At 35.4% G+C, this 26,728-nt stretch overlaps 1 protein-coding gene across 2 annotated transcripts in view; it reads right to left on the bottom strand.

Moving 5' to 3' along the window:
• Window positions 1-26,728, bottom strand: part of PRKG1 (protein kinase cGMP-dependent 1) — a 1,391,770-nt gene that overhangs the window by 126,727 nt on the left and 1,238,315 nt on the right. For both annotated transcript variants that reach the window (XM_058298873.2, XM_058298872.1), the window contains exon 9: window positions 131-205. In XM_058298873.2, the coding sequence (XP_058154856.1) occupies window positions 131-205 (75 nt within the window). The remainder of the gene's footprint in view (window positions 1-130; window positions 206-26,728) is intronic.

Raw genomic sequence — 26,728 nt, 5'->3', positions numbered from 1 at the left:
TTCCTTGCAAATAATTAATTTCTTCCTTTCAGAGTGTTGGGCTTCAATTCCAACAGAACATTTTGTATTATTTCTATTATAGGAAAATTTTCTAATCAAGATTAAGGTCAGAGAAAATAATGTCACTTACTTTGCTTTAGCTTCTGCATCCTCATATGCTTTATTAGAAACATCATCCAGCCCTCCAATCAAATGCTTGAAAGACCTGTCAGAGGAAAAATAAAGTAATTAGGATAAAATCCTCTACAAAGCAGGAATGATGGTATCCCAGTCAATGATATATTTAAGCAATTTAAAAGGATCTAAATGAAAACATATTCAAACACTGAATTGAAGTAAATATATTAGTAAGAAACATATAAGAAAGTAACATTTCCCCTGATAAGAATATAAACTCCATGAGAACAGGGACCTCTTCAATCTTGTTCACCTCTCCATCTCTCCAACACCTAGAATCATATCTGACAAAAGCAGATATTCAAAGAATCAGGTAAAATAAAGCATGTGACACACTAATATGCAGAGGATAGGGAAACAATTAACAGGAGAGAATTATTGAAAAATTGGATCATTTGGGGGGATGAAGAAAGAAATTGACTTTAATATAAGCTAGGCAGTGTAATGTGAATACTTAACCAAATCTATTCATTATCTAAGTATATACCTAAGTCCAAATTCAGACTTACTTTATATAGCAAAGTTCCATCTATTATTTATCTATACTATTACAGAGTCAACACAAAATGAATTCATGAATAAATAAAATACATTATGAATATACATACTAAAATCACCCTTGAAAATTACAATCAAATACTGTAACTCTTATGCACATTACATTTTGGCAACCACTGAATTACACTGAGGGAAGACAAGAAGAGTCTATATTCAGAAGTCTAGGCATCCATATGATAATCAGCATCCTTACTTAAATGGTGCTCATATGCCAAGTATTGTTCTACACACTATACATGTAGTAAAAACTACTGTAATAATTACAACAATCTTATGAGGTAGAATTATGATCTCCATTTTGTAGATGAAGACACTAAAACATGAGAGCTTGAGAAACTGGCCCAAAGCCACACAGTCAGTAAGTTTGAAGACAGATATATACCTAGGTGATCATTCTTGTCCATGCTCTTAAAACCTACTCTGTAGTATTTACTTTGGCAGTCAATGAGATCCTGCTGAGACTTGCATAAGTGTAACCTCTGGAATGACACACTGCGGGGAAGATAATGCTTTTATGTGGTGAGTTTGGCTTAGAGACAGATCACAATTGAGCAAAAAGGAGGCTCTCAGGAGGTAACTCTTAGGTACCCTATAATACTAGGCTAAGTTTCAATTTCAAGAGTAAAGTTTCATAAGTACAGTCATCAATATTAAGGGCCCATCAATGGACCATTCTCCTTCCCTAGTTATTGCCCCTGTACTCTGGGGATTCTTGCTGTTTCATTAGTGAATGTGGCAGAGTTCTCCAGGATGGGAATTTGATATTCTTTCTCCACCCACTGTGACAATGCCCCATGAAAAACTGAACACATATATGTGCCTTATATGTATGTCCAGGTGACCTTCCTCCCATGTGTCCCCCATCACTGACACTGGCACAAATGATCCTGCCATCATAGTTGTAACCCTTCTGTGATCCAAAACTTCTTCAAAAATGAAGCCAAAAAAAGTTAAATACAATTAATAAGAAAATTAAATAATAATGATAGCTTAAAAAATAAATAAAATACAAAAATTTTTTAAAAGAATAAAAAAATAAAAGATTTGGAGTAATAAATGAAAAAATATTTAAATTTTTGACATTATATCTTTCATAACTATAAGATCTATTGTCTTGTATGTGCCTCCTATTCAAATCATTATGCCGAAAAGGCAACTACCAAATCCCTAGCAATATTTGGGATGTCGGTGGAGAATTTTAAAATATAAGAAATTATATTTTATTTTAAAACTTTATAATGTTAATACACATAAATAGATTTCTATGTTTTATTAAATATGCATGGTCAGGTCCTAAAACATAGGATGTTTGCTAATTTAAATTTAAATCTTAATCACTCTCATATACTTTTTTTTTTTTTTAACCCATTGAGAGGGACTTGACCTCCTGCTTTGAAGGGTGTGGGGGATGGAGTAACTGTTAATGCAGGCCCTTAGGTAATGTTCTCATTTTGGGGTGGGGTAATTAGACTGTTCCCCTAAATACATAAAAGGTACAGCTTCATGGTACAGGAGACTCTATCATATGGTCAAAGTCTTATTACTTTCTATCTATCTATAAGATCTTATCTTTTGGAAGAAATTTAGTATATCCCTAAAAAATTTGTTTTTTACAAAGTTATGCTGATTATTACTCTTTTAGAATGACTGGTAATGAATCATTGAATCAGTCTGGATTTTCCCTAGCTTACTCAATAAAATTTCATTATTTTCCAAGAAAGATAATTTAGATCCTTTTGTTCTCCCTACCCAGGCAAGTAGCTCCATCCACCAGCTCATTACTTTTTAATAAGTTTACACACACACACACACACACCTATTTAAAGATACTGCTTTAGATATTTGTAATAGAAATCTAAACATTTGAACAAGCACAGGTTTTTCTCTTCTTTTCTAACACTCTCAATGCATTTCAACTATTTAAGTTCCATTTCATCCGAGGGCCTGTTCTTCAGAGAAATAGGTTTTGTTCTTGTATATAAAACATTTATTAACTAAGAGGACTCTAGTTGGGAAAACTTTTTTTTCTACCATAGTCTGCTTTAAAAGAAACACCCTAAGACCAGATAGGTTCACAATGTAAAGTAAAATAAAATATTTCTTTTACTGTAAAAATAGATGATGTTTGATTATTTTTCTTTTTTTATGGATAATAATAAGATGTAAACACAGAGAACTTAAGTTACTTGTTCAAGGTGACTGGGAAGTTTAACAGCATGTCAGGATTATAATCCATATTCCCTACTGCCCATTACCATCCATTACAGTACTTGGATATTTTAGTACAACAAAATCCAAACGCTGAAATGATATTAACAGAGAACTAAAGAATATTTTGTAGAAAAATAAAGAAGCAATAACTACTAAAGTTTAGCTTTTCAAATACATTCAGGTGTATTAAAAGATTGTGGTTTTAGACACTTAAAACTTACAGTAATTCTGAGTTAAAATAGTAAAAAAAAATTTCAGTGTAACGCAAAAGTATAAACATAGCTCTGGTGATGCTGGTAAAGTGGTAAGGTTGAAACCATTTGTAGCAGTTTGGCATTATTTATGAATTCCAAAAACAGATATTACATTATTTTTGTAAACTGGTCTGTTCCTCTGGGCATATTAGGTTGTATTAAATTCAGAAGTTTTACTTTTACTTGATTAAATTATGATTAAGGCTTTGATTTGGCCACATCAGTAAGACGTTGCATTTCCACCCCCTTGGTGGGCAGGAACTCACAGAGAAACAACATGGCAGACAGGAGAGTGGAGTTTTGATCCTGGAGCCCAGCCTGGGGAAGTAAACACACAGGTGAAGAACACAGAGGAATAGACAGCTCCATAGACAAGGCAGAGGCCCCAGGAAGAGAAAGCCTAACAGTCTACAGCTGACCTTGTAGAGAGATTAGAGCAGCTTAGCCTGGAAAGAAAGGATCCCTTGAGAAGACAAGACTTATCCCAGCCTACAGCTGATATTGAAAGAACCTGGGACCACAGAGCCTTAAGAGGAAGAGGAAGACTGGACCCTTGCAGCCATCTTGCTCCAACATGTGGCAACAGACTTTGGTGACAGAAGTAACTTATGCTTTATGGCCTGGTAACTACAAGTTTCTTTAGAAAAGTCAACAGAGCTCTGGTACTCTACGTCAGCACCCCTTTGGTGACTAATACACCATGTAATCACAGCAATGAATTTTAAAGTTAGACTTGATTGGAAAAAAAACACCACATATTAGATCTGATATGTTTATATCTATCTTTGTTAAATTCTAGTCACATCTAAGGATAAATATAACATTTAAAATGAATGAACAAAAAGAAATATTTGAAGTACAACTTTTTTCATGTATCTTAAATGTCCTTGATTTAAAATAAAAAATTTCTATGTGATGCTAATGATACAATTTTTATTAAGATTTTAATACTAGGTCCAAAATAAAGTAAATCATATTTCTTACAAAAACCTCTCTTGACATAATAGGAAATTATTTGTGAAATAATTGGACTCTAATTAAGGAAAACTATCACCCCTTAAAATACTGGTAATTTTAAGTAGTTCACTATGCATTTAAAATGTAATAGATTTTTTATTATGAAAAATTTCAAAGATAAAGAGAAATTTAAAAAAAAGGACCCATAGTTCTTTACTCGCAAATAACTAGTGAAAATACTTTTATGTATTTCCTTGTACTTTCCTGAATAGATTTGTTGTTGCTGTTTATAGAGTTGTAATCTTAAAGTAGCTATGATTTAACATCCTTATTTTTAACTTGATGTTATGACATAAGTATTTACTCTTATTTTTAAAGGTCACAGGCAATATTTTAAGTCGAAAAATAGTTAATTATGTGGACATACATGGATAGATTGCCTATTGATCTATACATACACACAGATGAAGGAGTGGGTGTTGTGACTAAGTAATACTTTAAATTATAGATTAAACATATGGACTTTCTTTTCAAAATAAAAATACCCAGGAAGCTTGGCTTTTGGAATTGGAACCATACGTCTTTTATAAATAATCTTAATTTAGAAGGCAATCCTGGCCAAAGGAATATAACATTATTTGAAACATGAAACAACTACATCCTGCTAATATTGTTTCCTCAAACTATAATCCAATTATTATACTTAATTAGAAGTTTAAGAAAATGTAGAATTTTCAAGCAATATTAATAAGCTCCAAATGACTGTCATTCTCTGTGTATCTTTGCACTGATCAATGGCTAATTTAGGACATCTTAATAAGAATAATTGATAGTGTTACAGAATTTATCACTCTTGGTATGGACTAATTAGTGTTTAACTTTTTTTCTTTCTTTTTTATAAATACTCTGTAGGTACACCTGCTATCTGTGTGTATCATCATACCATCAGCAAACAGACATTTGGAAAAGTATTATAGTAGGTATCAGATGACAGTTTAAATATTTACTAAGGTTTTATAGCATTTCTTAACTAAAAATAGAAGACTTTCATTGTGTTCTATCTTAAAAGAGAGTATATGATGTTTTCAAAACTTCAATAATGAAGGAGTAGGAACCATAAAATATTATCATAAAATAATATTATTATAACAAATATAGGTGGCCAGACAGAAATCATTCTATTTTTTTTTTTTTCAGGGGGTACTGGGGTTGAACCCAGGACCTCGTACATGGGAAGCAGGTACTCAACCACTTGAGATACATCAGCTTCCCTATTCTCTTTTAAACAAAATCACACTTTATTTATGAGTTACATTTTAGCAATGTAGAACAAAACAGCCAATTTTTCATATACTCTGAACATAAGTTCAGGATAAATGCAGGAGACTTTACTGATCAAATGACTTTAAATTAGGGCATCTAACAGTGAAACTTTATTGCTTCAAACTGTGTGTGAAGCAATTTGCTGTTACTTTGCTTGGATTGTAAAACCCAATTTTAAAAAGTCTTGACATAATTTTTTAAGATGGGGCTAAATGTTATCAGTTCAGTACATAGAGGTAAAAAGGGAACAAACAAAATCCCTTTTATGTTTAAAGGTAGTAGACATGATCTGAAAGAAAGCAGGAGAGGAAGGAAGAGGGAAGGAGGGTGATGGCTTTCTCACATCAATGATAAAATTTATAGAAATTTTCCTTAAAATATCACTTAAAGGCCTGTTTTTTATTCTGGGAAATTGGTCTATTTTAGAACATTATGGTGACAGTAACTCAGTGGGTAATGATTTCAGTTATTAAGATGTTTTCATTATTAAGCCAAACATCCTTCTGAAAAGAGCTGATTACCCAGTGGTATGTCTAAAAAGTGTATAATTTTGTTCTTTGCCTGTGATATGATGAGACTTCATCTAGAGAGAAACATGCCTTTAAATTATTAGAAAGGCTGTCCAAATATCAGAGATCTGCATTCCCATACTGGTAAAAAATAACATATTTCACGTCACAGTTTACAAAGCACTTTTTACATCCATAAATTGCATATGCATTCAATAATGTATTAACTCATTCAATCCTCATGATCTCCTATCCTCAATTCTACTATAATTTTTAGGAAATCTTGTATATAACTATTTAAGATATAATCTTTTCATATTTAAAATAGGATGGGATAAAACCTCAAAACTTTTTTCTTGTTTCTACCCTTAAATAAGATGGTATTCTATTCTTACCAGTTTATGATTTTATTCTCTTTTAAAATTACAATCTTTAAGCAGAAACTACTGCAAATACTTCAACTGTGCTAAACAAAATGTATGTCATTTATTATCTGAACCCCTGGCAAAACTTTTCCTCTTAATTTGATAGATGTATGTGATTATAGCCTGTTACTGTGTTAACAGAAACTTGGTTAAATTCTTAAAAAAAATATATATATATATATGTATATATATATATATTCATTAAAAGATAAAAAGTTTGTTTCTCAAGTTGGTTGGGACATTTATTACTTAGTGTAATGTAATAACTGTAATTTTAGAGACAGCCTTCATTGCTTTGGGGCATTTATCGAGAAAACCTGCTGATTGACTTTGTGAGTTTCAGGTAAGTGGTCTTACGTAGGTTTTTTATTGTTGTTGTTTTGTTTATAACTGGGATAATTACAATTCTTAGTGATTTATACCACCAAATATTATATGAATATATGTTTCATTGAAAGATAAATAAGTAAGGTAAAGACAATAAAACTAAGCAATATCTATATCCTTCCATCTATGCCTCCATCCATCTATCCCTCCAGACACACTTATACATATTTATGCAATCCCTGTTATTTACAGTTAATCAGTCAAGATACTATGGATTATGCAAAGAGAATGAGATGTACTTTTAAGAAATTTATAGTTTTACATGAGAAATAAGGCACAAACATTGACAATACAGAATGGGAGGTAATGACTGGTTGAACACTTATCAGAAGGAAAGATTGGGTGTCCATGAATAGAGTTTCATAAACTCAAAATTATAGTTGATAGTAACTTCAGAGAAACAGATACTGTTATGTACAAATAATTTTCCTAGCAGTTATTTTTGATTCTGCACATGTATTTATAGTTTCATGAGAAAATTACACTTATATTGTTAGATATTTGCTTTTCTGTTTCTTTGTAACAATAATCTCATGTATATCAGCGGGATTATTCATTAGGGAAAACAACTTAAAAGTATCAATCATTTAATATTAACTATTTCCTGATTATATCTATATGCTTTGAAAGTAATCAATTTTTTTCATAATAATCTGAATTGATCTAGTAACTAAAAAAATAAAATGTTAAGAATTGATTTTGGAATCCTCCCATTTTATTTAATATGATTTGTAAGAAACAGAAAACCAATTTTTGTTTACCAAATTTTCATGCCTAGTATGTCTATATAGTCAGTCTTCTCTAGGGCAGAGAATTATTGAGCTGATTAGGCCAATTATATTAATCCAATGACATGGTCTAGTTCTGTATTTTAAAATTTACTTTTTTTCTGATTCCAACAGTAAATTTAAAATTTTGGAGGACACTGAAAAAACTCCAATGAATAAAATATTAAATATAATTCTACAACCCAAGTTTAACATTGTTAATATTTTGACACATATTCTTTTAGACTATTTATTTTTCAATACATATGTTTCAAACTAGGTTTTTTTTTTAACATCACAATACTAAACTGAAGGGAAAAAATTACCTGATTACCTTTTTTTCCCCCCTCACTTTATTTTTTTTAAATGTTACATTAAAAAAATATAAGAGGTCCCCACCCCCCCCACCCCCCTCACCCAACTCCTCCCAAATCAACAACCTCTCATCATCATGGGACATTCACTGCATTTGGTGAATACATTTTGGAGCACTGCTGCCCCACATGGATAATGGTTTACATTGTAGTTTACACTCTCCCCCAGTCCACCCACTGGACCATGGCAGGACATACAATGTCCAGCATCTGTCCCTGCAGTACCACAGAGGACAACTCCAAGTCCTGAAAATGCCCCCACATCATATCTCTTCTTCCTCTCCCTACCCTCAGCAGCTACTGTGGCCACTTTCTCTACATTAATGCTACAATGTCTTCCATTACTAATCACAATAATTCCATACTAGAATATCAGTTAGTCTACTCTAATCCATACTCTATTTCTCCATCCTGTGGACCCTGGGATGGTTATGTTCACTCCATCTCTATATCAAGATGGGGCTTAGATTCCACATGGATGATGGATGCTATTCTCCTACTTGCAGCTGTAGACACTCTTGGCTCCCTGGTGTGGTGGTTGACCTTCATTACCTCCCTGTTAGCTGGCTGGGGTAAGACCAATAAACCAGAGGGTAGGAGCTGATTTGATTTTAGGCTATGGTTGTGCTTAAACAATATTCAACTTAATGATTAATGAGGAAAAAAATCAGTAAAGCATATAAGACATGATTGGTTATGTAGAAATATCCTATATGGATCAACTGAATTTATCAACTTAATTTAATTTGCTTATCTAATAATTTTACTATTGAAGTTATTGCAACAGCTTCTAATTTAAGATTTTATTCTTAAATATCCATGGAACTGGGGGGAGGGTTGAAGAAAGGAACAGGTGAACTCTGGGGATTTTCAGGTCTGTGGTTAAAACTACAAGGGTGGGGATGTTCTTATGGCAAATATGGCAGGGGAGGCTATTGGTGTAGAGTGTTGGGGGTGGGGTGATGTGCAGGATAGGGTGCACCTGGGGCATACCTCTCTGGACTATGAAAGTGTTCATTGTGTCACAGTGTGTTATTTCAGTGGGTGGAGACCCACACAATAAACAAGAAAATATTAAACTCCCAACCTGGGGAGTCCTGCTATGTTCCCAATTAGAGGGGCAAAAATCTCTTAAGAACGTAGGCAGTGCCTGATAAAAGAAAACAGACCAATATGTCAAGCACTCCATATTATTGAAAATGTAACCGTGAACCTTATTCTTCAAAAATTGAAACTTACTGGTTGCCATAGGTTCCAAAGGAAGGGGGAGGAAAGAATGGAATAGATGGAGCATAACACATTTTTAGGGCATTGGAATTGTTCTGCATGATCTTGCACTAAAGGAAAGAGGCCATTTTAAATTTTGTCAAAACCTATAAAAGTGTACGATGCAAAATGTAAACCATAATGTAAACCACTGAGCAGGATTAGTAGCAATCTTTCAATATTTTTTACTTCACCTGTAACATATGGACCATCCACATGTAAAATATTATGAATAGGGAGAGTGGGAGAGGGGGAGGACATTCGTTACATGGGAATCCCCCACATTTTTTGTGACTCTTCTGTAACCTAAAGCTTTTTCGAAGATAAAGAAAAAAGAAAAAGAAAAAAGATACTGGGGGAACATATGGAAGAAATTGTCACGATACATAAAAGATAACAGATCTTATAGTGATGAATGGCACATGAAAAACAGTTTTTATTTTTCTTTTATTTTCCTATTTTATTTGGTTATTTTGTTGGTTTTGATTTTGGGGAGGTTTTGGACTGCAGAAGGGTCACAACTGTGGCAGAGGAGGATCACTGGTGAGGGGTGTCAGTGACAGGGGGAGGTGTGGGAAGGTGCACTTGGGGCAAGCCTCTAAGTTATATGAATATGTGCAGGTGTTCACGGGGCATTGCCTCAGTGGGTGGAGACCCACATAAAAATGGAAAGAATATTGAATTTCCATCCTGGTGAGTCCTGCTATGGTATCTAATAGAGTGACAAAAATCCCCTGAATACATGGGCAGTTCCTAGCAAAGGCACTTGATGGTGATGACTGTACTTATGAATCTTTTCTTGTGAAATTGAAACTTAGCCTAGCATTATATAGTGCCTAAGAGTTACCTCTGGAAAGTCTCCTTGTTGCTCAAATGTGGCCTTTCTCTAAGCCAAACTCAGCATGTAGATTTACTACCAATCCCCACAGCCCAGCGTAGACATGACTCCTGGAGATGAACTTCCCTGGCGCTAAGGGACTATTACCAAGCACTGACTACTGAAGCATCTGGAAAAACACCTTGACCAAAGGGGGTAATATTAAATACAAATGAGTTTTTATGGGTAAGAGATTCTAAGTGAGTCAGGAAGTCATTCCAGAGGTTATGCTTATGCACATCCCAGTGTGATCTCATTGATTTTATTTTTCAATCTTTGACTTTTAATCTTTAACTTTAAGAATATATTCCATCTTAATTAACAGGGTAAGAAAGAAAAAAACTACTTTAAAAGAAGTATTTCTTTTGCCCCCATACCATTTTGAATTTGTAAGTATTCTATCTTAAGTATTTATATGTAAGATCCCTATACACAATTCACCCTTGCCTAAGAATGATTGATTTCAGCAATCTTATAACTAATGCAACTGAAAGTATGAAAAGTAAAGTTTGATTGGCCTGTGAAGTGATAAGGACAGCAATTTAGAAATTTTTATGGCAGTTTGACATTTCTGAGTCATATAAGGGCAAGATCAGTGGACTCATAATTTTGAACAGGGTATAGACCTGTTTACTTATTGTCAAACCAAGGTGAGAAACACTTGGTATAAACTACATACAAGTCATACACAGGAAGGCAATTTTAAATGTGAGTTATTTTAAGATTAGTTTGCTAATTGTAACCTAAAACTGTATAAAACCCAGAATCTAGTTATCAAAAGAGAGTTTAAATATAACCATGATTTACAGGATAAGCTGATAGCATTGACTACTAATGAAGGGCTAATGATGAATTTTGAAAGTAGAGCATCGTTTATTCCATTTTGGATAAAAAAAGGAAGACAAAGAATATACTGAGGGTGGTGACATTGCTTAAAATCTAAAATCACTTCTTCCATTCCTATCAACATACCTCTGTGAGACTGGTTTCTCTAATATGAGTATTTTTTAAGAAGCACAGTAGAGTTTTGATTACTTTATCCCCTATAAATGGCAATTCCATCAATCCAACCTAGATCAGAAAACTTAACAAGCAAAAAACAGGCACATTTGGCAATTAGTGACAAAATATTGACATACACAACATTCTTTCAAAATATGCTTATTGTGGTTAAAATGGAGAATTACTATTTTACTCAAATTCTGATTTAGTTATAACTGAAAAATGAGTATTCTCTTTCATATGCGCATGCTTTTAATGACAATGTGATCAACATTTCTAATTTTCTTTTTATCCTTTATTATGTCTGATTCTTTTTATTGAAATATAATTTTATATATGTTGAATCAAATAGTAAAAATGGCATTTATTTTACATCTTTTTCTCCATTTTCTTTTTCTAGTAATTCACTTGAATTTTATTTCATAAAAGCATCTGTCTGCGATAGGCTGGAAATTAAAAGCAAAAGGAAATGAAAGTGGGTTTTTACCCACTTACCCACTTACCTTCCCCCCTCCCTTACACTGCTTTTTAGATGCCCTTTTCTGACCCCTCACCTGATATCTGTGGTGCCTTTTCATAGAACTTATCATGCAGTTCTGAAATTGTTAGTTTTGTGGTTAGTGCCCCTCAGTAAACCTTTTGATGACCCAGGTTTTATTGAATATGGGTTCCTAGTGCTAGTAAAGTACATGCACATAAACTATATCCCATAAGTGCTTATTGAAGAAATTAATGAAATAGTTAATTGATTGATATAACACCTAAAGGTAGCCCTAGTCCTGGAATTTAATTTACCTATATTTAAAGGAGATTTTTTTTTCTGAAACAGAGAAATACATTAAATTATGTTATATTCTTAGAGAAATATTAAAAGAAGAAATGGACTAATAAAGATTTTAAAGCTAATAAAATGTAAATATACTAGCAGTTGGCATATAAAATAATAATCTAGTTTTATAAATAATACAATACATAGCAGTATAATAGATATTCATTAAGTACTCTAATCCATCACCACCATAAATGACTAGTACAGGAAGGTGGAAATCTGGTGGTTTACCCCAGCTAATGTGGAAAAAGTCTTAGGAAGGGGTGCTTTCCTAGACAACACCATCTTCTTTCCAACAGGCCCAGGGCCTCTACTTTTCCTATCACATCTTAGATAATGACACTGATATGGGAGTGTGTTAGTTTTGGATGATAAGGCTTCCCAGAAGAGGACATCTTTCTTATTCACTCAAGGAATTTTTTTAGATCAGGGATTGGCAAACTACAACCTACAGGCAAAATATGGTCTGCTGCTTGTTTGTGTGAAAAATAAAAGTATTGGAACACAGCCATACTCATTCTTTTATGAATTACCTATAGCTCCTTTGATGCTACAACAGCAGAGTTGAGTAGGTGCAAGGGAGAATATATGGCCTACAAGGGCACGAACATTACTATCTGGCCCTTTACAGAAAAAAAATTTGCTGACTCCTGTTCTAGATCTTTCTTTTTCCCTCAACTCCCATGCCTATATGTAATGCAACATTAAATCATAACTTCTGTGCAATAATCTGAAATGAATGACCTCCCTATTCCTCTTTGGTCCCAGTCACCATTGCCTCTCTTGAGGATTACCATAATTACCTTTTTCTTTATTTCCACTCTTGCCCCTTTAAAATTTATTCTCCACACACCAGGCAGGATTATCTTTTAAAAATATCACTCAGATCTTATCACTCTTCTAGAGGCCCCCTACACCTTTTCTAACAACTTCTCCTACGACCATGCTCTCTCTGACTGTAGAATAATTTAAGTTTCCATCTGACTCAGACCTTTGTCCTCTACATGGAACATTCTTCTTCTAGATGCTCATGTGACTTTTGCTTAAAACCAGCCAGGTCTCAAATCAAGTGTGTCCTCTTCAGACAAGTCTTTGCTGATCAACCTTTCCTAAAACCTTACTGTTGTCACTTTCTGTCACTTAAACCCATTAATTTTCACTCCAGCCCTTATCACTAGCTAAAATCTATTTTATTTGTTTAAATATCAATTGTCTTTCTTGCACTAGAATATACATTTCATGAGATCAGTAACCTAGTCTATCTTATTCATCACTCTCTCTTTAGGAACTAGAATATTACCTCTCTGGTAATAGAAATCCAAAATGAATTAATGCATGGATGGATGGACTCCATTCATTCATTCATTCATTCATTCATTCATTCATTCATTCATTGTGTGCCTGTATGCATGGCCATGAGAAGACATGGAACTCTGTTACCATTTTTTTTTTCTTAATTTCTCCCCAACACTGGCTATTTTTCACTTGCTGTGTCTGTTTGTCTTCCTTGTTTCTTTAGGAGGTACTGGGAGCTGAACCTGAGACCTCGGCTGTGGGAGGGAGGTGCCTATTGCTAGAGCCACCTCTGCTCCCTGCTTTGTTGTATCTCTCATTATATTTTTTCTTCTTGTGGCTCTTGTGTCTTTTTACCATCCCTGCCCATTGAGCCAGCTCTCTGTCTTCTTTAGGAGACACTGAGATCCAAACCAGTGACCTCCCATGTTGTAGGAGGGAGCCCAGTCCCCTGAGCGACATCCCCTTCCCTCTGTTACCTATCGAAGCTAAGTTTATTTAAATTTCAGGGTATATGAGTTAAAAGTCCTGTATGTCTCCTTGGGCATCAATTTATATGAATGATGAATTTTTAGGACGAATTTTCAGTTAAACTGAACTTCTCACCTAAACTCAGATCCTAATGAAGACATATATTGGTATAAATGAAGGTGAAATGCTAAGCAATTTATGACTGAATTATATACAGGACATTAAATGAGGGCAATCATATTAGACTATAATGGAATTTATATCCATGAATCTCAGTTGCAATTAAAATGAAAGGATTTTTTAAAAAAGCACAACTTTCATTTTCAATTAAAGGCAGGAGAAATTAGAAGCAAATCTAACATGATAGCTTAGATTTTTAGGTTATAGAAGAAAATACCTTTACAAGTATAGACTGTCCTAATATACCATACCTACAAATTAAGAAAAAGCACCTCCTATTGTACTTAAATCAGACAGTCCATGCAGTGGATAGATCTCTTGTGGCTGACCCATTATTTTATCTAAGTGTTAGAAAACCACTTTACCTTACTATATCAAATATATACTAAGAAAAGTAGAGATATTACATGTTACCTATTCTTGCCATTGATTTTCTTGGTTCAAAGTCATGGTTGATACAGGAAAGTCAGTGATGATGCTTTATATATGTCCAACTAATTCCAAAAAAGGAATCTACATCTTCCATTGACTGTGAAGCCTAAAATCCCAACCATTAAACACATCAATTTTTCTCCCACTATGGAAAGCTGAGACAAGTGGGTTATTAGCTGGTGCTAGGATTTGACATCGAATATCTGCTTTCTCACTTTCTGTCCTCAAGGTCAACCCAATTTTTTAAGAGAAACACTTGAAAAAAAAAACATAGATCAGTTTTCCTATTGCATCATGTCTATAAAAGTTTCAGTTAAGGAAATTTAGTGAAGAAGCATTAACAGCAATTTAGAAGATACATTTTCTTGTTTATCTGGGCCATTAATTGAAGATATTTTCATTTGTTATTTTTGAGATATTCAAAAAAAGTTGAGATCTTTGTTTCCATTTCTTTCCCTGGACCTAAAGTATGGTGAGATTATCGTTACCCTTCTCTTAAGAAAGTATTCCAACTTTTATTTAGAGCAAATCCCCTCTTGGTTACTGATCACTCTTTCATCTTGCTCAGTCAGTTACTCCTCCTCTATCATATTCTTTCATTGTCTTGCTTTTGATCTTTCTTTCTTTCAGTCTACAAACAGGCTGATCTCTCCAATCCTAAACCTCAAGCCACTGTAGCCAAACAGCGAATTTGAATTACCTTCATTAACTATCGCTTATTCTTATTCTTCACATCATTCTCCACTCACTCGTTGCCACCTGGCTTCTATGGCCATTTTACTTTCACCCTTATTATAACTTTTCCCTCAAAAGCGATCCCTAATCTGCTGTTAACCCAGTGGCCTCTTTCCAGAATGCATCCTCAGTGACCAACTGAGGCTCATGCCTCTGCTGGTCATCTTGTCTTCTCTTGTTGTAGCCACATGAAAAAAACTTGTGCCACTGTACTGACCTACTCTGTTCTTTTCCCTGATGTTTCTCTTTCCTCATTCTCCTCAGGATGTGTTACATACTCTTCTCTTTCTACCATTTCCTTAGAAGCAAATTTCTCCAAATTGTGTCTTTTTTTAATCTTTTTTAAAAATTTATTTATCCCCTCCCTTGCATGGTCTGTTTTCTGTGTCCATTCGCTGTGTGTTCTTCTGTGTCTGCTTGTCTTTTCTTTAGGTGGCACCAGGAACCCATCCCAGGACTTTCTGTAGTGGGAAAGAGGTACTCAATCTCTTGTGCCAGCTCAGCTCCCTCATCTGCTGTGTCCCCAAACATCTGTCTCTCCTCTGTGTCTCTTTTTGTAGTGTCATCATGCTGTGCCAGCTCTCCTGCATGGGCAGCACGCCTGTGTGGGCCAGTACTCCTGCTCAGGCCAACTCTCCGCTTGGGCCAGCTTGCCATGTGGGCCAGCTTGCCTTTACCAGAAGGCCCTGGGAATCGACCCCTGGACCTCCCATATGGTAGACAGGAGCCAAATCACTTGAACCAAATTTGCTTCCCTCCAAATTGCATCTTTTATCCTCTTTTTCTACATGATTGATTACTTAATTTAAAAATGTTTACAATGTGTCTTTTACTATTCTTTATCTGCTTTATCCCATTGAAACCTCACAAAAACTCAATGAGGAAAGTACGATTATCCTTTTTTTGTAGAGGACTTAATGCAGGGTTTCTTAACCTTGGCATTTCTGACATTTTGAACTAGATTACTTTTGGGGGTGGGGCTGTCCTGTGTACAGTAGGATGTTCAGCGGCATACTTGACCTGTACTCACTGGATGTCCAAACCAAAAAATGTCTCCAGACAGTGTCGCATGTCTCCTTGGGGGTGGGGGGGGGGGGCAAAATTACTCCAAAAGACATGGTCTGAGAGAGCGTGGTAGATCTAGAAAGAGGTAGACCTGAAATTTGATCCCACGTGGTCTGATTTTACTAGATCCTAGTTCTTAATTTAAGCTCTTCCAGAAAATATCCTTTACTCTTAAGACTTGATTAGGATCCTCAAGTCATCAGCTTTCAAACCTGTTATCTCTAGCCTTGACTCTCCAGATCCACATTGCTAATATTTTCTTCAATGTCTTTTGCATATCTTAAAAACACCTCAAACTCAGGTTATTCTTAACTGCATTAATCAGCTTCCTTCAAGACTTGTTCCTAAATTCCCAGTCTCCATAATGGCATCATTTAACTAGTAACACAGGCTAGCAATCTTGGTACTATCCATGACCCTTCCCTTTTACCCAAGTTTATCATGTCAACCTTTATACTTTTGCTTGAATCTGTTCCTCTCTTTCCTTTCCACATCCTCTGCCTCATTTAGGCTATTGACACATTTCCTTATTTCAGAAACATCCTACTTTGTCTCTCTGCCTCTGATCTGCCCACTCTACTCTTCTTAAAAAGATTCCCCCGAGAGAATCTAGCTTGTAGCTAACATTTAATTTGTTGATATAAAAGCAACAGGATAAAAGTATGTTATAATAGAGCATAATCTTGGGGTCAGATATCCCTGAAATCCAATTATATGACTCTAAGTCATGGAACCTCTTGGATCCTCAGTTTCCTTTTCTAGATTTTAAAAAAATGTCATCTGTTCTCACAGGGCTATTGTAAGAATTAACTGAGGTAAGAAAGTATTAAAACAAAAACATTATATCTGGATCCTCATAAAATTTATAAAATTGGCTTCACTGAATTCTCCCCCTCTTCTCTTCCATTGATTACAACCTGTAAGGTTTAAATTTTGAAAAATTTATATATTCTTCTCCAGAATACAGAAGAAAAATTGCTAACATATGAACATTCTTCCAAATTTTAATTGTCAGTAACTAAGCTCCATGTATTAATTACAGGGAAGAAGAAATGTCACACAAATTCTCCTAAGATTTGTCCTGATCATTTCTCTCAAGATAGTCTCAACCAAAACCTCAAGCATGCCAGGGCAGAGGGACGGAGTTCTCATACATTGCCACTAGGGAATGAACTGGTACATGGTTATAGACAACAATGAAAAAAATGCATATCCTTCAAATCAGTAATACCACTTCTGAATGTCTTTTCAAGGAAATATTTTAAAAAGGGGTAAAGCTTTATACACATCATTCTTTACAAAATTAAAAATTGAAATGAGCTTAAATGTCCAAACACAATTAAGAAACTAATACATGGCAATTCAAATTATGATCATGAGATGTATCTAGTAAAATGATAAATTGCTAATGCCATGTGTAAGGTAATGTTCTATAATGGGCTTTGAAAACAGAGAGAATTAGGTTCAAATACTGTTTCTCTACTTATAGGCTATATGTCTTAGGATATTACATTTTGGTTCTCTGAAGCTTAGTTTGTCTTTAAAATGGAGGCAAAAAACATTCCATGCAGGTTGGCTGAGAGAGAAATCAATCAATCAATCAATCAATCAGTCAATCATATAGCTACCTATCTCAACTAGCTTTGTGCCTGGCACATTGTTCAACAGATGGCAGTGTGAATTTATATTTATGTATCTCTATGTCTATTTAAAATGTATTAATGCTGTCCTTATATATGGGCACAGCAGAAAAAAATTAAGGCAGTGTGATCTCACCATTTAAGTAAATACACTAAAATAGTAGTTGTCTTTGAATGGCAGGATTATATTTGTATTTATATTTACATTTCTTATATTTAAATTTAAATTTATTTTTATTTTTACTTTTATTTTTCTGTGCTTGTCAAGTTTTCTACAATGAGCAGTTATTACATTTATAATCACCCAACATAGAATAGCTAAAAATGTAAAAATAATGTAAGAAAAGAAAAAAGTTAATCCTATAAGATTAATGTAATATAATTAAATAAATAAAAGTTCTTACTCGACCCAAGTGGGTTTCTCAAGAACTTCATTGTCTAGAGGCAATGCACTATCTCCAGTTCAACTGCAAGTACAACATACTCCTTTTCAGTCACCAAATTACGATATGCCTTTGCTAGTTTGGTTTTCTTTGAAAATTAATACCATTACATGTAGCAGGATGAATGATACTATGACTTGCACTTCATGCAAACTAGTGAATTCTGAAAGTGCCTCCTTTGTAAGTGAATCTTGGTCTGGGAATGATATTTCACATGAGGTTTTATTTTCATTGTAGTTCATGCTAATCCAATTCATGCTTCTATGGTATGTGTTTCAAAATGAGTACCAGCTGCTAGACATACTGAAAAGAAAAGGAAAATCTTAGCTCTTCATGACTCAGGTGGGCCTGTAATAACTGTATTACCTGAGAATTGTGCCTACTAAAGAAAGCAAAACCACTTAACTCTAGCAAAAAAGTGACATGAAGATCTAAAGCAGAATTCCAATTTCAAACTTACTGCTGATTTTTAACTGACTGTTAAGCTTCTTTCATAAACTGATCCTGGCATCTTTCCCTCCCCCTTTATCTCCCAAACACCTGCAGGATTATAATCCCCTCCCAAAATAAGCAGCCATAAACACATAAAGAAGAATTTTAAAGTAAGTTTCAAATATGAAATTTCAAATATTACCTTTTTAATTCAAGGAATTAAGATTGAATTTCAAGACAGAATTTAAAGCTTTCACAAATTTTCTTATTCATGACTGTTCTATAAATTTCAAAGACATTTCTCAATCTCTAAATAATAATTTTTAAAATATCTCATGAGAAAAATGCAAGTCCCAAAAATATAGTTAGGTGCCAAGCATTTTTAGGAAGAAATAATGTATTTCTATAATACAGAACATTGATTGTAATTAACAAAACCTGTTCTGTAACAAGGCCTGGTTCTCAAGCCTGGAGGGGTTAGGGGACAGATAGGGGAAGGAAGGGAAGGAGGGAGGGGAGGAGTAGAGGGCTCTTCCTTGGTTGCTCTCTCACAATCCTAGGGTTAGTGACAACTCCTTAAACCTGGTATAACTATATTCACTATAGTTCTCTTTACTTCTTCCTCATTCCTCCAATCTGAAGAGCTATAATTAGTAATTCTTTACAGTAACCTTTCCCTCTTCAAATTACTATGTGCTCTCTCTCTCCTGATTGGACCCAGACTGATACAGTCACTCATTCATTCATCCCAACAGATACCTAATGAGTTCTGATTATACATGGCACTGTGCTAAGAACTGTGAATGCAGCAGGGAGCAAAATAGACATATTTCTCCTTCCCTCCTGGAGCTTGTGTTTCATAGGTCAAAACAGATAAACAAGTTTTATAAATGTAATTACATGGCAAGTAGAGGATGCTATGGTAAAAAACACTAGGAGACTCCAAATTATTATGGGAGATCAGGAAGTGATTGAGTAAAAGAGCAATATAGGGGTGGCATACTTGGCCCAGTGGTTAGGGCGTCCGTCTACCACATGGGAGGTCCGCGGTTCAAACCCCGGGCCTCCTTGACCTGTGTGGAGCTGGCCCACGTGCAATTCTGATGAGCGCAAGGAGTGCCCTGCCATGCAGGGGTGTCCCCCACGTAGGGGAGCCCCATGCCCAAGAAGTGTGCCCTGTAAGGAGAGCTGCCCAGCATGAAAGAAAGTGCAGCCTGCCCAGGAATGGTGCCGCACACACGGAGAGCTGACACAAGATGATGTAACAAAAAGAAACACAGATTCTCGTGCTGCTGACAACAACAAAAGCGGACAAAGAAGACACAACAAATAGACACAGAGAACAGACAACCAGGGTGGGGAGGGGGGAAGGGGAGAGAAATTAATAAATCTAAAAAAAAAAAAAGAGCAATATATTTTGGATGAAATAAGTCAATTAAAAAATTTGTCAGTTTACTTCAATGATTCCAGCTATTTAGCTAACATGGTGGAGATTGACACAGGGAGGCCCATGTCAAGTTGGAGTCTTTCAAAACTCAAGAATTTGACCTATTAAACTTTTCTTAAGAGAATAAGTTTTAGATTTCATTCAATGAAATTATTTTACCTCCATTCAAAAGCCATTAATTTCCTCTTTTGAAGGTGGACTTTTTGGCAATATCTTTACATTATTTGTTCATTTTCATGCTTCTAAGCTTCTTAAAGTCAACTATCTCTTTGTATGTATCTCTAATCATCACAGCACTGAGCTAAGGGCTAAATACACAATAGATATTCAATATGTATTATCAAATTAATAAATGCATGAATTTTCTACCTTGGCCCTTAAATTAGTCAGCAAAGGGGTACTGATGCAAAGTATCAGGACTCCCTTGGCTTTTAAAAAAGGTATTTAGGTGTTTATTTGGGGTAGAAGTTTACAGTCATAATGCCTTCAACAGTCCAGCTCAAGGTACCATAAGAGATACTTTCTCACCCAAAGTCATTGGTTACATGATGAAGCAAGATGGCAGGCAGTATCTGCAAGGGTTCAGCCTTCCTTCCCACTCTTAAGGCTCCATGGTCCCTGCTTCTTCCTGTCTCAGTTGTAGACTGGTATAAGGCTCATCTCTCTCCCCAGGGCTAGTTTCAGGTCTCAGCTACTCAGGTCTCTTTGCAAGGTCAGCTGTAGACTATCAGGCTCATCTCTCTTTCCAGGGCTTCTACCATGTCTATTGAGTTGTGTCTCTTCCTCTGTTTTCTTCTCTATGTGTTTAATTATGTGTGAGTGTCTGCTTTATCCCCCAGGGGCTGGCACTCTATGTTGAGCCCTAATCATAATTTTATCAGATGTCTCAGCTGAATTTAATACAATCAAAGGGTTATCATGCTAGAGGAAACTACCAGTTTACAAACAGAATCTATTTCTTTTTGGAATTCATAAATAATATAAAATTGCTACTGGTTTAACGCATAATGTTACACAGGTGAAAACAGACAACACGAGAGCTGCATTGTAATCCCATCCTTGGCACAAAAGAGGTTATACAATTCATATTCCTTCTGGGACTCATCTTTATCATTTACAAACCCTAAGGGATTTGGAAGAGAGGTTTTTCAAGGTCTCACTCATTTCTAAAATTCTAAGGTCTGATAATTGTATTAGAATACAAGAATGTGGGTACATTACCAATTGTTGCGGATCAAATTAAATTCCCCATGGAAGGCATGTTCAGGTCCCAACCCCTGTGCTTTTGATGTGATGGGTATGCGCCCATTTCTAATTAAGACCTTTGAAAATGTTATTAATTAAGGTGTGCCCATACTGAATGAGGGTGGGAATGAATACAATATGGCTGAAGGTATAAGCAAAGGCAATTGGATGCAGAAAGTGAATCCATGGGAAGAGCAGGAAACCAGAAGTCAACAGAATCTGGAGAAAGGAGAAGGCATACCATGTATAGTGCTTTGTGACAGAAAAGCCAAGTACCAAGGATCACTGGCAGCCAGCTTCAGAACTCCATAGTCTTTGGGGAGAATGCATTGCCTTACTGATACCTTGATTTTGGACTTTTCTTAGCCTCAAAAGCATGAGCCAATAAATTCCTGTTAAGCTAATCCATTGTGTGATATCTTTTTAGCAGCTGGAAAACAAAAACACCAGTCTTGATTAATTCTTTTTGTTGAACAATGTGAAATGAATCATCCTGACACTTCTGGGCCTCAATTTCCTCATCTGTAAGATTAAGTTAGTCTATAACAAAGGTTGGCAAACTATAGCCCTTGACCAAATGTTAGAGTTGAGCTGTTATGACCAAATGTCTGACCAACAAAGCTGAAAATATTCACTATTTGGCCCTCTGTAGAAAAAGTTTGGTGAGCCCTGGTCTACAAAGGTCCTCCTGTTCTCCTTAAATCTCTGCTATGACTTTCTGACTAAACAAGTTACCATCTGAACATTTTAACAATGTTTTATAAACAAGTGTGCTAAATCTTGATTAATAGTCCACCAACATTAATGAGATTGGACATTTGTGTTGAACATAGTCAAAAAGTACCAAACAGTATTGTTAGAAACTTTGTGATTTAACAGATTAGAGCTGGAAATTATCCATGTAAAAGGGATGGAATTAAGCAGTATAATGTTTATACCTTTCCATTTAAGCCCCCAAAATACTAGATGTCTGTATGGCTGACATGTCACAAGTCATTAGTAAGTGCTAGTTGGGCGGATGAAATTGGGATGAGAATCTGGACCTTTACAATGAGTTCCCCAGAGAGTCATTGTTGTAAGGACTTGCAGTAAGACCATGGTTTCCTGCTATTATTAAAACACTAGGGAAGGCACATATGATTATAAGCTGCCTCCAACATTTTTCTGTGGCTTTCTAGTAGAAATATACTTCTATTGTAGTTAAATCATGCCTGCTCAAGGAAAGCTCTAATTCAATACACATCATTAAATTGAACCAATGTAGTATTTCTCTTCCTTCTAAACTTCTGGATTTTATCTCTCTTGCTTAATAAATATATTTTTGAGAAGCATACCAACCAATAACAGCTCCATAAAAAAAGACAAGTCACAAATGATCACAGCTGACACCATCCTAGCAAAGCACATTTGTTTTTTTTTGTGATCATCCTGCCAATATCCTCATATCACCCCAGATTTCATTCTCGAAAATGAACCAAAATAAAATCTACTTATCTGTAGGAAAGAATGTCTCTGTGAAATATCTGAAGTTTATCACCCTATCAGTTAAGCACTATAACCACAGGCGATGTAGCACGTGGAGTCCCTGAAGTCCTATCAAGTGGACAGAGAATAACAAGTTAGAGAAGGATGCAGATGACTTAGGTGACACAAATTAACCCAGGATACATGGGCTTTCAGGAGATGGGCCTGACTGGTGGGGTTAGAGTATATCATGTGAATGGTCCTGCCGTACCCAAATACTTCCCTACAGCTTCCATATACTATCTGAAATTCTAAAATTTTCATGTTTTTTCAGTCTTCAGTGGTATTTCATCAATATGCAAATAACTCTGCAGAGAACAAGCTCAATCTCTAATTACCTCTTATCAAAATTAATGCAAAGCCTAAGAGAAGACAGAGAGAATGCAAGAGTGGAATTAAGAGATGCAAGGATCAAAAAACAAAGAAAGGAGTGTGTGTGTTTGTGTGTTTTATACTTGTGTGTATGGGGGGGTAGTACCTACAGGAATAAAGCAAGTTAGATGAGACAACCAAGGGAAAGGGTGTCAGAGAGGGAAAGATAGATGGCATCAGGGTGACTTATAAGGGCACCACTGGCAGGTTAATCATTAGGCACTTCAAATCCATACTCTTTATATATTTGACATTTATTTAAAAAAGAGCCTAAGCAGAATATGATATGGAGGAAGAACAAAACAGAAACATTGGAAACAGCACCCAACTCTCTTCTATTGTTTAAGTCGGGCAGCAAACTATAGCCCCCAAGCTTGGTTTTGCATGTGCTAGAGCTAAGAGTGCTTGTTATGTTTTTAAATGGTTGAAAAAAATAAAAAGAATATTTATTGACACATGAAAATATGAAATTCAAATTTCAGTGTCCATAAATAAATTTGTATTGGAACACTGCAATTCTCATTTACATACTTGTTGTCATTGGTTGCTTTTGTGCTACAATGATAGAGTTGAATATTTGTAACAGAGACCATATGGCCCACAAAGTCTAAAATATTTACTATCTGGCTCTTTGCAGGAAAAATTTGCTGCCCTTGGTGTAAATTATGAAGCTCTGGCTTCACATTATATACTCAGACAATAAAACTTAATACAAATCACCATTGTTGTTGTAGGGCAGTTTAGCAATCATCTCTTCTCCAGGAGCATGCCTCTTGGTGACCCTTAGCCCCCACAAAGTTGCTTATTAGAAACCCCTGTAGGACCCTGCCTTGTTCCTCTTATGCTCTAGTTCCACATAAAGATTGCTGCCCAGGTTCCTACTTGGCTCATTCACCATGGGATTTATAGCAATTTGGTATTTTTGTTTTTTCACCTCTGCAATGGTATGGCAGTTTGGTATTGTTTATGAATTCCAAAAATAGATATTGCATTCTCTTTGTAAACTGGTCTATTCCTCTGGGCTAATTAGATTGTATTAGACTCATAGGTTTCAATTTACTTTATTAAACTAAGATTAGGGCTTTTATTTGACCATGTCATTAGGGCAACTTGGTTAGTGTCCCTGCTCCCCCCCACCCTTTTTGTGGGCTATATAAATGGATGCTCAATCAAAGGCAAGGAAGTACATACATGGAGGAGAACAAAGAGGGTTTAGTTTTTGATGCTGAAGCCCTGGAGAGAGCTGAGCTATTCATCAATAGATTGTAACTGAAAAGACCAGAGCCCTGAACAGCTGAGATAGCCCAGAAAGAAACAAGCCCCAGGGAGAGAGATGAGACTTATGGTGGCCTACAGCTGAGATGAGAATGAGCTGGGACCAGGGATTCAGAAGAGAAAGAGGAAGGCTGAACCCTTGCAGAGACCAGCAGCCATCTTGCTCCAAAACATGGCAACAGACTTTGGTGAGGGAAGTAACTTACCTTTATGGCCTTCTGACTGCAAGCTACTAAGACACCAAATAAATACCTTTTATAAAAGCCAACAGATTTCTAGTATTTTGCATCAGCACCTCTTTGGTTGACTAATACAAATGGGGAATTGAATATATGATTGGTAGCAGCAAAGGGGAACAGAAGAAAGTAGCAACTCACCATACTCAAGAAGAACAGAGGGAGATCTGGGTAGGGGCCAGGGTTGAAAGCACCATCTCTGGAGACTGATGCAGGTTTGGCTAAAGAGCTAGATGCTAGGTCTGAAAAGAGGCTACATATGACAGGCAGGGTGACTAAAAAGATAAGGGTTTTCTTACTGGAAATGGTAAAGGAATACAAAACATTCTAATATAGGCACAGATTTGTCACAAATTGAGCTGGTCCTATATACTCACTTTTCAAACCTATATTGAATATGTGTCATTTTATTCCAGTAGTTCAAATATCCAACACAGTGCCTGGAAGGAAGCAAGCCTCTATTTTCTTTTTTATGAAAAAATGTCAAGCTACTCTAGTCTGGCTCTGACTCCAATGTTTCAAAAAGTACCCAATTTTAATATCTAGCTCTAGGTCGGGTGCTGAGAAATAGTCTTCAGTTTGCCAACTTCAGTGACTTTTTTTCTATGTCCAGTCTTTCTTGATGACCTATCTGCTGGTCTATTCTTTAAGAAGGTTAAAGGTTAGGATCAACTTTGCTTTTGTGAGTTTCTCCTTAATCATTAGTCTAGTGTCTAGAGTCTTCCTATATCTTTAAACATACCTATGAATATGCCTATTAAACATGAGGCAACTATAGTTCTGGGAGGTTTAAAATTTTGAATTCAGTTACCCAGATTTCCCAGCTCTAAAGAAATATCTCAATATCAGAGACTGCCACTGGCAATGCCCTACAATCTCATGTTTCACACTCCCTCCTGATCTCATCATTTTAATGCCCCAGGACACTGGGCTTCTTTTAGACTAGTTCCTGATCCCTATTTCCCAGATTTTATCTTTAACGTATTTATTTTATTTTTTATTTTTTTTATTTTTAAAGATACCTAGATCACCAAACATGTTACATTAAAACTAGATTTTATCTTGATGGACACAATCAGTCTTATTCCCATTGAAGGCAGCAAAGTTCCTCTTTTATTTTCTTTCAAATTAGTTTTATTTAAACAATGGGTTTGGAGCCAAAACAAAAGATATGAAAAACCAATGGTGATAAAATATCATTTTAGCTTGAGATCACTAGGTGCGATGGTCAAAATACTTAACAGCCAATAGGCACAGGGTCGGCCTACCAGAATGGACACTGGTCCTGGTGTTTGGCCAAATGTTGCCTCTTATGTTGTTGGACCAAGGGGAGGTCTGGGCTATTCTTGGGAAGGTGATCAGATGACCAGGGCAGCAGAAGTGTGGGAGGGACACACAGGAAGCTCAGACTGCTGCTATTTACCAACCAGAATCAAAATATTTCAATTTCTATGAACAGTATGGCTAGATATTAGAGGCTAAACAGTAAATCAGAGATATAAAGCTAGGACTCTAACTTAAACCTCAATTTCTTGGGGGAGAATACATATATATATAGATATCTTTTAAAATTTATGACTAATTCAAAGTTACTGTCTTTGAAGATGCTCAAAATGATCTTAAAGTGTCAAAAAAAAAAAAAAAATGATCTGACTTGAACTTTTAGCTTCATAAACAATGTCCCAGGCCAAGGAAGTAGTAGGCATTGCATAAATGAATTACAGAACACAATCATGAACTTATTTCATAATTAATATTTTTTTCATGGATTTCAGTCAAAAGTGTTAAAGTTATCCAGTTGTTATTTTATATATTCAGGAAATTTGTTAATGGAAATAGATTGCTCTTTCATACTAATACTCTTTTGGACACAAACTTTGGAACCACTGCTGATACTTATTAAGATAATGACTAGGCTTCAAGAAACCAATCCACAGAGAATGCTTTCTGAGGAAACAGTGTGTTTATCATTTTCTGGTTTGTCAATGAGCATTTAAAAAAAAATTCTGACATGCATGATTA

Source organism: Dasypus novemcinctus, chromosome 6 (assembly GCF_030445035.2).
Source record: "Dasypus novemcinctus isolate mDasNov1 chromosome 6, mDasNov1.1.hap2, whole genome shotgun sequence".
NCBI lineage: Eukaryota > Metazoa > Chordata > Mammalia > Cingulata > Dasypodidae > Dasypus > Dasypus novemcinctus.
This window is presented reverse-complemented; position numbering and strand designations above follow the sequence as displayed.